Here is a 13323-nt window from a genome sequence, read left to right as displayed (position 1 = left end):
CGCGGCGGCGCCGGCACTGGGCTCCTCTCTGGATTCAGATGTCAGTCATGCGGCAGAGTGGCGCCGAGGTACGGCAGAGGCACGCGATGCTGCCAGTGCCACTCCGCCTGATGCACTGGCACGTCCACGCGTTGCCTCTGCCGGTGAGCCGGCGCCAGCGAAGGCGGGAGGAACTCCGAGGGGAAAAGGACAGCGAGGCGATTTGTGGTCAGGCTGCTATGCAGGCTTAGTCTCTCCGAGATGCTCGCAGGGACATGGCGTCCGTGCGTGCGTTCATGCGGGATGAGCGTATGCTCGTGTATGTGGGCAGCTTTGATTGTACCGTTTTATAAATAAAAAGAAATAAAAAGCGGCGGCCGCCTTGGGCTCCTACGACGCGACCACGTCCGAGACACGAGGGATGGGTTCCGCGGCTTGTGTCGGACGCGACGGGTCAGTGCCGGGACTACACGGACGTCCATCGGGCGCGTGGGCCTGGTTTGGTTCGGGCGTTCGGCTACCGTGTCCCGTCCGCCGTCGCCTCTTCCCTTCGCTTGCACACCACACCACACCACACCCACGGACCACGCGCGCGCGCGTCGACCCACCCCACCCCACCTACCCGTTTCCTTCTGCGGGGTACCCACACGCCCACCGCTCCCGCGACCGTATCGTCGTCGACTGGCGCAGCCTCCGCGACGCGGCACGGGCTCGATCGCGCGCCCGCACGTTTGCCAGGTGTTGCTCGCCGGTCCGGTCCGTTCCGGGGCGGCAGGCAGGCGACGATACGTGCACCCGACGATATTTTTCTAACCAGCATGTGGATGGTATTCTTTACTTTTATACGGGATGACATGGGCCATGGCGGGCCGAAGCTTATAGCTAACCAAACTCAACCTCCCCTGATCTGAATTTAACCACCCCTTAACCAATGGAGCCTTTTCTTAACTATAAACCTTTTTTGTGCGTGAAGGCAACCATGCCTTTGGAGGGAAAAGCACGGGCAGACAAGTGCATTGTCCATATGACGACGTATATTATGTGATCTAGCTCGCCCACTCTCGGACCATCTTTCCATTTAGCCGAGGAGTGGTTTAAGACTAACAAAACTTTCGAAAAAACTTTCGATCTATTCATCAATAGTCAAGGTAGTACCAAAACATCCGAAGTGAAAAATACATACAAGCCAGTAGACCATTTAGTGATGGCTACAAGCATTGGAGCGATCCGAAGACGCGCCACCGTCATCTTCCCTCCCTCCGTTAATAAAGGCCGGGAACCACCATGCCTCTGTGGTCCAAGGACCATAGGCGACGAGGTGGACTGGCGCCGACGCCGGCAAGAGGCAGTGAAACCCTAGCCGAGCGCCTTGGTCGCAGGAGCGGAGGGGTTTAGCGTCGTTTAAAAAAATAATACAATGTATTTTAAATATATCATACTACCCTTTTAAAAAAATACTATCTAAATGCATATGATACAATGCATTAAGAAAATTGTATCTAAGTTTTAAACACATATTTAATGCATTAGATATACAATACTAAAATACTACCCTTTTACAAAGATACCATCTAAATGCATACGATAAAATGCATCGAGAAAATTGTATCTAAGTTTTAAACACATGTTTAATGCATTAGATATACAATACTAAAATACTACCCTTTTTACAAAGATACTATCTAAATGCATATGATACAATGTATCAAGAAAATTAAACACATATTTAATGCATTAGGGGTACAATACTGAAATAACAACCCCTCGCAAAAAAAAGAAAACTAAAATAACACCCATTAAAATAGTCTCTATCGAATGCAATGGGAGTGTTCTTATTTTCCCGCTTGCTACAGAAAACAAATGTGAATTTTCCAGTGTCATGTTTCTCCAACAGCCACCACATAGTTGGATACGTATACGTTATTTTATTTGTCCATGACTTGATTTTAAAAATATTTTTCTCCGGATAAACCTAGAAGTTGAGGTGCGACACAAAAATTATATACTTCCTCCATCCGGGTTCATTAGCCCCTCACATTCTAGATCAAAATTTAACCATACATATGACTAACAAAAATATGAGATATATCTATAAAATATACGTCGTTGGATTTGTATTCAAAAAAGGTTTTACATGGTATAGCTTGCGTGACATATAACTCATATTTTTAAGTTAAGTTTATAGTCAAGCTTTGACCCAAAATAAAAGGGGCCAAATAAACCTGAACGGAGGAAGTAAATGCCGTTGAAATAGAACCACCGTAATCTACCGCACACCAAACGCAGTCCCGAAAATGTATTATCGAGTCCATACCCCCATATCAAAATCTGCAAAATTAGATAAAACAAATCCCTTATGCTCATATTTCAATTGGGAGATGTCAAAGCTCATTTCCAACGTAGTAATCTTGGACCGCATGCTGACTTCCACACCGAACACGAAAACCAAGTCAAACCGAAACTGCGAGCCTCCCTCGAGGGACCACATTGCAAAAAATAACACTACGTAACATTTTCAGAAACCCCCCTCTGTTGCCTAAATAAAAATCATTTCGGTCCTTCCCCTTCGCCTTTCCCCAAGTTTATAAACCAGCCCCACCCCCTGTCTCCTTCCTCCGGTCTCCCTTCCCCTTCCGACGAAAATATTCCCACCTCTGTCGCCCGCCCGCCTCCCCTGCCTCTGACAGCCATGGCCCACCTCCAGCTCGCGGCGGTCGCCGGGGGCGGCCGCGCGGGCGACGACATGGAGGAAGTGGCGCTGCTGGGCTCCTACGACGAGGAGATGGGCGGAGCGGCGCCGGCGGGAGGCGGCGCGGAGGAGGACGAGGAGGAGGCGGAGGCGCACGTGCGGGTGACGGGCATGACGTGCTCCGCCTGCACCGGCTCCGTCGAGGCCGCCGTCTCCGCCCGCCGCGGCGTGCGGCGCGTCGCCGTCTCGCTGCTCCAGAACCGCGCCCGCGTCGTCTTCGACCCCGCGCTCGTCAAGGTGAGATGGCGTCCCGTGACCCTTGCGTGTTTGCGCCTCTCTCCGGGCCATTCCGGAGCTCGTCTATGCATTTGGGGGCGGTAATTTTGCGCGGACAAAATCGCTTCGCCTGCGACGTTTTTTTTTTGGGTCAGAAAAAACAGTAAAATGGACCGCGTCTTTTGGAGGCTTCCCATTATCGCGAAAGGCCCGGGGAGTTGGTGCGCTTGCTCCACGAAGCTCGCTTCCACTTCATGCGATTGGGTGAATTGGGCTTGCAATTTTTGGTTTTAGTACTGTACAAGTATAGACGTGAGAACTGAATTCGTGGGGTTGTCTGTCGGGTCGGAAATACGCCGTCAGTTAAATGCGGTGCTGTACGCCTGGGAATCAGATTGCCGGATCGGTCGATCGCCGGTGGCTGATGATTCGAGCCCCTTTTGCTTTCGGGGTTGGTGAGCTGTAGCCTTTGTTGGAGGCTCGTGGTCGCTGGTGGATGGATCGTGGATCGCGGGATTTCGGGGGGTGGAGCGTGGCGCCGCAGTAGCTTTTGGTTGGTTGGTGAGCTGATGGGGGAGCTGCAGGCCCTGCAGCTGTTGAATCGTATTTTTCGGTGGAAAGTCTAAAAGAGGTGCTGAGCTGACGGTTGACATTGCAGATTGCACGGCTCAGGCAACGTGATATGGAGATTGGTTTCAAAACACTAAACTAGTAAACTGTGTGACAAACTTTTACTACCATTTTGCCATGTACTTGCTGGAAAATGGCAATGAGATGGTAAGTTTGTACTCACCGTACTGATGTCGTCTGGGTCGTATGGAACTTTTAGCTTGTTTTGCAACAGCTTTAAAAACTGCGATCACAGCTTATTAGTTATACTTGTGTTTTGAATATTTTTCCCCCCACCATGAGCAGTGAGCCGCCCCTTTTGACCATTTGCTTTCTGGCTGGAATCTTGCTGTTTAGCTTCAGATTATGAATATAATTAGCTTGGAATGATTCCTCAGAGAAGGGTGACCAACCTTTCCCCACCGTTGGCCGTAAAAAGACAAGCTCGGGCAATCATACGAGCTGTTTGATCCCTCTTTTCCCCTTCTCTAGAATGGTTCAACTTCAGTTTGTATACTAATCCTTGTATGTCAAGTTCTGCTCCAGTTTAGATGACTGATTCCATAGTGATACATATTGGCTCGAGATCTTTTGGCATATTTGGGTCACTTTGTTAACTGCAATTTTATTTTGGGACTTCTCTGTGCAGGTCGAGGATATAATAGAAGCTATAGAAGATGCTGGATTTGACGCTGAAATTCTCCCAGATTCTGCAGTCCCTCAACCTAAGTCACAGAAGACATTGTCAGCACAATTTAGGATAGGAGGAATGACATGTGCTAATTGTGTAAACTCAGTTGAGGGTATCTTAAGGAAACAACCGGGTATAAAAGGAGCAGTCGTTGCCCTGGCAACGTCATTAGGAGAAGTTGAGTATGATCCGTCTACCATTAGCAAGGATGAAATTGTTCAGGCTATCGAGGATGCTGGTTTTGAAGCTGCATTCTTACAGAGTAGCGAGCAAGATAAGATATTGCTAGGTCTGACTGGCGTGCACACAGAGAGGGATGCAGATGTACTACATGACATCCTTAAGAAAATGGATGGTTTGCGACAGTTTGCTGTAAATACTACCCTCTCAGAAGTTGAGATTGTATTTGATCCAGAAGCTGTTGGTCTGCGATCAATTGTGGATACTATTGAAATGGGAAGCAATGGGAGATTCAAATCACACGTGCAGAATCCTTACAGTAGAGGGGCTTCGAATGACGCACATGAGGCCTCCAAAATGCTCCATCTTCTCCGCTCTAGCTTATTCCTAAGTGTAAGTTCTGATCTTTGCTTCTCTCTTGCTCACCCTAGACAGTTTTGCTCAAAGGTTCAAGTATAATACATGTGCTGTGATTATAGTGCTGTCGGCATAGTTGATAGTTGTATTTGGCAAGACAACTTACAGTACAATAGGGAATGTATGATATGTTGGCAACAGGTAGCATATAAATGACACTCACATATTATTGTCATCGTGTGGCATCTTCTAACTAATGAAAGAAATATTTTAGTTTCACTGTTCTTTTTGCTTACATGTGAAACCCAACAAGATAAGATGAAATAAGAGAGCAATACTGTTCAATTTCAATGTTTGAGCAAGTAATAAACGAGAACACAGACATCTTACATGGTATTCACATCAAATCTGGCAATTGACTAAACAGTAGAGGTATTGTAGAAAACAAATAAAATGCAGGGTCGTCTACTTTTCTAAAATAATTTACCACGAGTAGATGTAGGGATATTTGGTATTTTTGCCTAGTAATATATTTTGTTTGCTTCCTACTGTTCAGAATACACCGAACTTTTGCTATGCTACTACTTGCTTACTGACTCAATTCAATTGCCTCTTTGCAACAGATTCCTGTATTTTTCATACGTATGATCTGCCCGAGTATACCTTTCATCAGTACATTGCTTCTCAGGCACTGTGGACCATTTCATATGGGGGATTTGGTGAACTGGATATTGGTTAGCATTGTACAGTTCGTTATTGGCAAGAGATTCTATGTTGCTGCTTACAGAGCCTTAAGACATGGTTCTACAAATATGGATGTGTTAGTTGTTCTTGGCACCACTGCATCATATGTATATTCCGTTTGTGCACTACTATACGGAGCATTCACTGGATTTCAACCTCCCATATATTTTGAGACCAGTGCAATGATAATTACGTTTGTGCTATTTGGGAAGTATCTCGAGGTTCTTGCAAAGGGGAAAACATCAGATGCTATTAAAAAGCTTGTAGAACTTGTCCCTGCTACTGCTATTTTGCTTCTGAAAGATAAAGGTAAGTTTTACACACACATAACTGTTGTACTCAAATGCAGTTCGTCTAAAACTGCAAGCAAATTGACATTACTATTTCAAATTCAGAAGGAAAATATGTTGGGGAGAGGGAGATTGATGCTCTGTTAGTCCAACCTGGTGATGTCTTGAAAGTTCTTCCTGGTTCGAAAGTTCCTTCTGATGGTGTTGTTGTTTGGGGAACAAGCCATATCAATGAAAGTATGATAACTGGTGAATCTGCACCGATGCCTAAAGAAGTATCAAGTGTAGTAATTGGAGGGACAATCAACTTACAGGGCATCCTTCATATACAAGCAACGAAAGTAGGATCTGGAACAGTTTTGAGTCAGATAATATCTCTGGTTGAAACTGCTCAAATGTCCAAAGCCCCTATTCAGAAATTCGCCGATTATGTAAGTTTTTTTTTGTGTGTGATATCCCATATTCGCTTTGTCACTATGTATCAAATATCTCTGTCAACCATGCACCTTTGCTAAAATCATTTTAGATCCCAAAGCATTGTCTGCGATAATGTGCTGTTTGCCACATTTGAAATGATGCATATGGACATTGTTTTTATGCCATTTTTTGTATTTCAATGCCTCTTACAGGACAGCACTTTACTCTTTTATGTTGTCTGAACTCTGAAGTACATGTTCATTTCACACGTTGCCTTCTGGTCCTCTTATTATTTTAATGTTGCGCGAAGTGCATGTTCATTTCACACATTGCTTTCTGCTCCTTTTGTTATTTGAACCTATTAACTTTTAGTAAAACTTTCGGACGATTAGCTTACTTCTGAATTAGCTGCGTGTTCACCAAAAGCATTGCAACGTATTGTAGATGCCTATTTTGGTTGGTGCTGACATTCCACTGTTCCATTTTCAGGTGGCTAGCATTTTTGTTCCAATTGTCATCAGCTTGTCCATTCTAACGTTCTCCGTGTGGTGAGTTAAATAAACATTGTACAAAATTCATAGTAATGCTTCGTTCAAGTTTCTCACTTGTGGATTGTCTACTTTTGTAGGTTCTTATGTGGATCGTTGGGAGCATATCCACATTCATGGTTTGACGGAACTAGCAATTGCTTCGTTTTCTCCCTCATGTTCTCCATATCTGTTGTGGTGATTGCTTGTCCTTGTGCCCTTGGTTTGGCAACCCCAACTGCTGTAATGGTGGCAACTGGAATCGGGGCTAATCATGGAGTACTTGTAAAAGGTGGAGATGCATTGGAGAGGGCTCAAAATGTAAATTACGTGATCTTTGATAAAACAGGGACACTAACACAAGGAAAGGCTGTTGTTACAACTGCAAAGGTTTTCTCTGGAATGGACCTAGGAGATTTCCTCACACTAGTAGCATCTGCAGAGGTGAGGCAATCAATCTTGATCACAAATAACTCTTATGGTTCATATCAGTATGTGGTAAAAACATGTTATGGTTTGCTCCTTGCTCAGGCAGGATATTTTCTACTTTCTGCCTGCATATCCATATATGATAAAGGGAAAAAAATGTAAGTTGAAAAATATTTATGTTTTTGTTTTGTACACAGGCAAGCAGTGAGCATCCTCTTGCAAAGGCTGTATTGGAATATGCATTTCATTTCCATTTCTTTGGCAAGCTCCCTTCGTCAAAGGATGGCATTGAGCAAAGAAAAGAGCAGATACTGTCCCAATGGTTGCTTGAAGCTGAAGATTTCTCTGCTGTGCCTGGCAAAGGAGTTCAGTGTTTGATCAACGAGAAGAAAGTTTTGGTGAGTCATAAGCTGCCATTTATCCTTCACCCCTTCTGTACAATACCTCAAAGCAGTGTGCAACTGTAGCACATGTATTTATAAATCTTTCCAAGTAAATTGCTGATTATCTGTAATAAAAATGTCACTGCAGATTGGAAACCGTGCCTTGATGAACGAAAATGGGGTGAGCGTTCCCCCGGAAGCTGAAAGTTTCTTGGTAGACCTGGAACTGAATGCAAAAACAGGCGTTCTGGTGGCATATGACAGCAGTTTCGTGGGGTTGATGGGGATTGCCGATCCCCTGAAAAGAGAGGCCGCTGTAGTCGTGGAAGGACTGAAGAAGATGGGCATTCATCCAGTGATGCTCACAGGTGACAACTGGAGGACTGCACAAGCTGTCGCGAAAGAGGTTCGCATCAGATTTGCTTCTGAATTCTGATCACCCATTAAGTCTATTCTTACCACCTCAGGTGCCTAACTGTTTACACTGGGTTATTGTCACTTGGCAGGTTGGCATTGAGGATGTGAGAGCAGAGGTCATGCCTGCCGGGAAAGCCGACGTGGTCCGGTCGCTCCAGAAGGACGGGAGCATAGTGGCCATGGTCGGGGACGGCATCAACGACTCCCCGGCCCTCGCGGCGGCGGACGTCGGGATGGCCATCGGTGGCGGCACGGACATCGCCATCGAGGCGGCCGACTACGTGCTGGTGAGGAACAACCTGGAGGACGTGATCACGGCCATCGACCTCTCGAGGAAGACCTTCAACCGGATCCGCTGGAACTACTTCTTCGCCATGGCGTACAATGTGGTGGCCATACCGGTGGCGGCCGGCGCGCTGTTCCCGCTGACGGGGCTCCAGATGCCTCCGTGGCTGGCGGGCGCCTGCATGGCCTTCTCGTCTGTCAGCGTGGTGTGCTCCTCGCTGCTGCTGCGGAGATACAGAAAACCCAGACTCACCACCGTGCTCCAGATAACTGTAGAGTAGAGCCATGGCTTTTGTGAATACTGTAACTGTAAGTCCCCTTCACCATTTTTACAGAAATGAAATGAAAAGAAAGAAAATGGTTTCCTGTGTACTCCATTGCTCACGGCTGCGGTGAATTACTTTTCTGCTTCTTCGTAAACGGCCAGGGAATGCCATGAATCCAGGTTCAGTGGTTCTCCTGATTCGGTGCAGCACCAGTTTTTGCTGGTGCACCGGCTTCAATCGCAATTCCTGATCACTTGCAAATGGGTCTAACATGACATCAACAACAATTTGTTTCCCCTTTTGTTTGTCCTTATTTATTTTTTCTGAGATAAGCTTGTCCTTATTTTTTTTTTGTTTGCGTCTCGCCATGTGCTCGTCCTTGTCGGGCTGCCTAGGTATTCGTCCTGCTGTCTGGGTGAATGGGAGGCTGATTTTAGCAATGCTTTTGAACAGCATTCCTCTACCGTTGCCGGTGCTAGTCCCTTGCTATTGCTGCTAGTCGTACTGGTATACACGACAGCTCGTGTCTCTTCCTACTGTTGCTGCTAGTCGTACTACTACACTACACTACACAACAGCTCGCTTCCCTTTCTGCTGTTGCTGCTAATCGTACAACTACAGTACTACAGCTCGCGTCCCTAATCTTCTTACGCAGAGATCTTTTACTATACCCTGAAATGAATAGACACCGTTTGTTTTCCTCAATCCAACGGTTTGCGCGATTTGGTACTCCAGCATCAGTCCCCCCCGGAGTACTAACTCGGAAACAGGTGGAGTACCTCCGTTTGAGGGGCAAAAGGGTAATCACCAGCTTTGTTTATGATTTTCTTGCGAGGAGTATTTCAGTATTTCATTTTTCTTTTCTGTTTTCTCCTAGCTGGGAATGAAGGACCTGACCTAAACACATTGCCCTAACCCTAGTAGCCTTCCTGCCCGTCCCCTTGTATCCACCTGCGGCGGCCTCTGCCCCGCCCAAAAAGCGGCCAACGACGCGGGGTGCGCCTCGCCTTCTCCACCTCTGGCGACATCATCTCCAACGGCGGCCATGGCGGCCATAGTTGGCGAGGCACACACGGCGTGGCGCGGATCGGCGCCCATGGCAGCCAGCGTTGGCGAGGCGCACGCCTACCGGCTCGTCCCTACTCCTCCATCTCCGCTCGTCGAGCAGCTGCTCTATCCAGGGCGTGCCCCACATACGGGTAGTAGAGCCGGCCGGAGAGGGGATTTGTACTGTACCCAGGCGCTGACTGTACGTGTGGATGGTCGATAAACTGGGTTTTTCTGTCGAGATGTCGGATGAATATGTCATAAGATCAGTGAGCCCTTCTTATTATCTTTGGTACTTGCTTTTGCTTTTCTCTGTATTGGTTCAGGACATATATATGAATGGACACCACTAGGCATCAAGTATGGAGAAGAGAAAATTATGCAGTGGAGTGCATGATCATGAATAAGCAAACCAGCTGACAAACTGTTCTGGATCAAATCAGTTACTCTGTAATAGATTATAATGTTGTGTTCTCGGAAAGATACCATGTGAAACAATTTTCTCTAACATGGCAATGTTTCAAAATATGTTTTGTCCATCATTTTTTTAGTTCTAATGGATACGTGTCCACCATTTTTTCGAATTTATGTTCTTATTCCATCCTACATGGCCTAGCTTTAATTATAACAAAAGTTTGGGTAATTGTGATTATTGGAAACCAAAAAAAAGGTGTCACATTGTTCCTTGTACATGACAGATAATCTATATGTCCTAGCTTAATTCAGAAGAGTTATGTAAACAACAATTATTGGAAACAAAAAATCACTTGAATCTATGTTCGTTATCCACCCTTGTATTGTTCCCTATACAACATGGAGATGTACACGTCCTAGTTTTAAGTAAGAAAAGTTTGGGTGATGATGATTGACTAACGTGAACCTTGATTCTTTCATCAGGTTGTGGACTTGTGGCGATCCTAGCGATGCCATTGAAGATTTATTTTTATGAAAGAATTTTTTCATTCGGTTGTGGCGATGCCATTGTAGATTTTCTTTTATGTAGGGAAATAGCTGGGTTTCTCCATAAATGTCCAAGTAACACATTGACGACAGATGGATATGGAGTGTTGTTGCTAGGCTATCGGACGAATGTCGTTCAAATCTCAGTTTTATTGTGCGGATGTTTTTTTCCATAACATATAATGCCATCTGAAACACCATCCGCAACGTATAAAACCATATCTATTTCTGAACTAAACAAAGTAAATGTTCTTGTAAACAAATAAAAAACACATATCTTCATTTGACCACAAATATCACACTGAGTCGTTCAGACTGACAACTAAGCCTTTTCGGTCCACTTTGAGTAATTCAGATCCACATGTATAAATATGAGTCTTCTGGTCCGACATGTACCACTGCAAGGTTGGTATCTAGACACATAAGTAGAAGTATGAGTTGTTTTCCCGTCATGTATCACTATGAGTCATCCGGACCCACACATAGAACTTCCGAGTTAACAAGGCCCATAAGCTGGAGTTGTTTCGCCCTGCAGGTACCACTTCAAGTCATCTAGCCCTTAGAAGTACTAGTATGAGTCCCGAATATAGAAGTACAACTCCAAGTCATCTGGGCCCACAACAAGTACGGGCATGAGTTGTTATACCTCACATGCACAATTTTGAGTCATCGGGATCTACAAGTGTCGGTACGACTCTTCTAGCACCACAAGTATCGCTCCAAATCATCCGGTCCCCCATAAGTACTAGCATGAGTCTTCCGGACCCAGAGGTACTAGTATGAGTTGTTTGGATCCACATCTACCACTCCTAGCCATTTGGGCCTATATGTACCTCTTTGAGTCATCTGAGCCCACATGCAATAATATGACTTATTCTGCCCCACATGTACCGCTATGAGTCATTTGGACCAACAAGTACCAATGCATGTATTTCAGGCCTATAAGTACCCCTCTGAGTTAACCGGACCCAACAGTTGGAGTCGTTTGGCCCAGCGAGTACCACTTCAAGTCATTTGGACCCAAAAGTCTAGTATGAGTCGTTTGGATCTAGAAGTACCACTCTGAGTCATCAGGACTCACAAGTATCAGTATGAGTTTTCTGGCCCCACAAGTACCACTCCGAGTCATACGGGCCCGCCCCATAAGTACTAGTATGACTCGTTTGGATCCACATGTACCACTCCAAGTTGTTTGGGCCCATACGTACCACTCCAGGTCATCTGGGCCCATAAGTACTAGTATGAGTTGTTTCGCCCCACATGTGAAGGAAATATGCTCTAGAGGCAATAATAAAGTTATTATTTATTTCCTTATATCATGATAAATGTTTATTATTCATGCTAGAATTGTATTAACCGGAAACATGATACATGTGTGAATAGATAGACAAACAGAGTGTCACTAGTATGCCTCTACTAGACTAGCTCGTTGATCAAAGATGGTTATGTTTCCTAGCCATAGACATGAGTTGTCATTTGATCAACGGGGTCACATCATTAGGAGAATGATGTGATTGACTTGACCCATTCTGTTAGCTTAGCACTTGATCGTTTAGTATGTTGCTATTGCTTTCTTCATGACTTATACATGTTCCTATGACTATGAGATTATGCAATTCCCGTTTACCGGAGGAACACTTTGTGTGCCACCGAACATCACAACGTAACTGGGTGATTATAAAGGTGCTCTACAGGTGTATCCAAAGGTACTTGTTGGGTTGGCGTATTTCGAGATTAGGATTTGTCACTCCGATTGTCGGAGAGGTATCTCTGGGCCCACTCGGTAATGCACATCACTATAAGCCTTGCAAGCATTGTAACTAATGAGTTAGTTGCGGAATGATGTATTACGAAATGAGTAAAGAGACTTGCTGGTAACGAGATTGAACTAGGCATTGAGATACCGATGATCGAATCTCGGGCAAGTAACATACCGATGACAAAGGGAACAACGTATGTTGTTATGCGGTTTGACCGATAAAGATCTTCGTAGAATATGTGGGAGCCAATATGAGCATCCAGGTTCCGCTATTGGTTATTGACCAGAGACGTGTCTCCGTCATGTCTACATAGTTCTCGAACCCGTAGGGTCTGCATGCTTAAAGTCCGGTGACGATCGTATTATGAGTTTTTGTGTTTTGATGTACCGAAGGTAGTTCGGAGTTCCGGATATGAGCACGGACATGATGAGGAGTCTCGAAATGGTCGAGACATAAAGATCGATATATTGGACGACTATATTTGGATACCGGAATGGTTCCGGGTGAGATCGGGAATATACCGGAGCACCGAGAGGTTATCGGAACCCCCCGGGAGGTATATTGGCCTTATTGGGCTTTAGTGGAAAGGAGGGGAAAGGAGCAAGGGAGGTGGCGCCCCCCCAAGCCCAATCCGAATTGGGAGGGGGGCCGGCTCCCCCTTTCCTTCCTCCCTCCTTCCTCTTCCTTCCCTCTCCTACTCCAAGTTGGAAAGGGGGGAATCCTACTCCCGGTGGGAGTAGGACTCCCCATGGCGCACCCTAGAGAGGGTCGGCCCTCCCCTCCTCTACTCCTTTATATACGGGGGCAGGGGGGCACCTCTAGACACACAAGTTGATCATTGATCCCTTAGCCGTGTGCGGTGCCCCCCTCCACCATAATCCACCTCGATTATATCGTAGCGGTGCTTAGACGAAGCCCTGCGTCGGTAGCATCATCATCACCGTCACCACGCCATCGTGCTGACGAAACTCTCCCGTGAAGCTTTGCTGGATCGGAGCTCGCGGGACGTCATCGAGT

General features: G+C 45.8%; 1 protein-coding gene across 2 annotated transcripts; it reads left to right on the top strand.

Annotated features, from left to right (window-relative positions):
• The first annotated feature begins 2578 nt into the window (after positions 1–2578).
• Positions 2579–8717, top strand: LOC125525895 (cation-transporting ATPase HMA5). 2 transcript variants are annotated; one of them, XM_048690906.1, is made up of 10 exons: positions 2579–2965; positions 4203–4817; positions 5405–5834; positions 5921–6246; positions 6722–6780; positions 6861–7203; positions 7386–7586; positions 7720–7977; positions 8078–8582; positions 8701–8717. In XM_048690906.1, the coding sequence occupies exons 1-9, from the start codon at positions 2669–2671 to the stop codon at positions 8552–8554; spliced, it is 3006 nt and encodes a 1001-aa protein (XP_048546863.1). In that variant the 5' UTR covers positions 2579–2668; the 3' UTR covers positions 8555–8582; positions 8701–8717. The 2 variants fall into 2 exon arrangements, with proteins under 2 accessions (XP_048546863.1, XP_048546862.1); XM_048690905.1 differs by lacking the exon at positions 8701–8717 and having other exon boundaries at positions 8078–8645.
• Positions 8718–13323: the final 4606 nt, after the last annotated feature.

This window comes from Triticum urartu, chromosome 7 (assembly GCF_003073215.2).
Source record: "Triticum urartu cultivar G1812 chromosome 7, Tu2.1, whole genome shotgun sequence".
NCBI lineage: Eukaryota > Viridiplantae > Streptophyta > Magnoliopsida > Poales > Poaceae > Triticum > Triticum urartu.
Note: the sequence above shows the minus strand (reverse complement) of the source record. Positions and strands in the feature narration are given on the sequence as shown.

What these genes read in the sequence shown, in the direction of transcription:
- LOC125525895 (XM_048690906.1), top strand. Translation starts at nt 2,669, where the DNA reads ATGGCCCACCTCCAGCTCGCGGCGGTCGCCGGGGGCGGCCGCGCGGGC. An exon ending in TTCAGAAATTCGCCGATTAT is followed by an intron (nt 6,247 to 6,721) that starts GTAAGTTTTTTT and finishes TTCCATTTTCAG; the next exon opens with GTGGCTAGCATTTTTGTTCC. An exon ending in CACTAGTAGCATCTGCAGAG is followed by an intron (nt 7,204 to 7,385) that starts GTGAGGCAATCA and finishes TTTTGTACACAG; the next exon opens with GCAAGCAGTGAGCATCCTCT.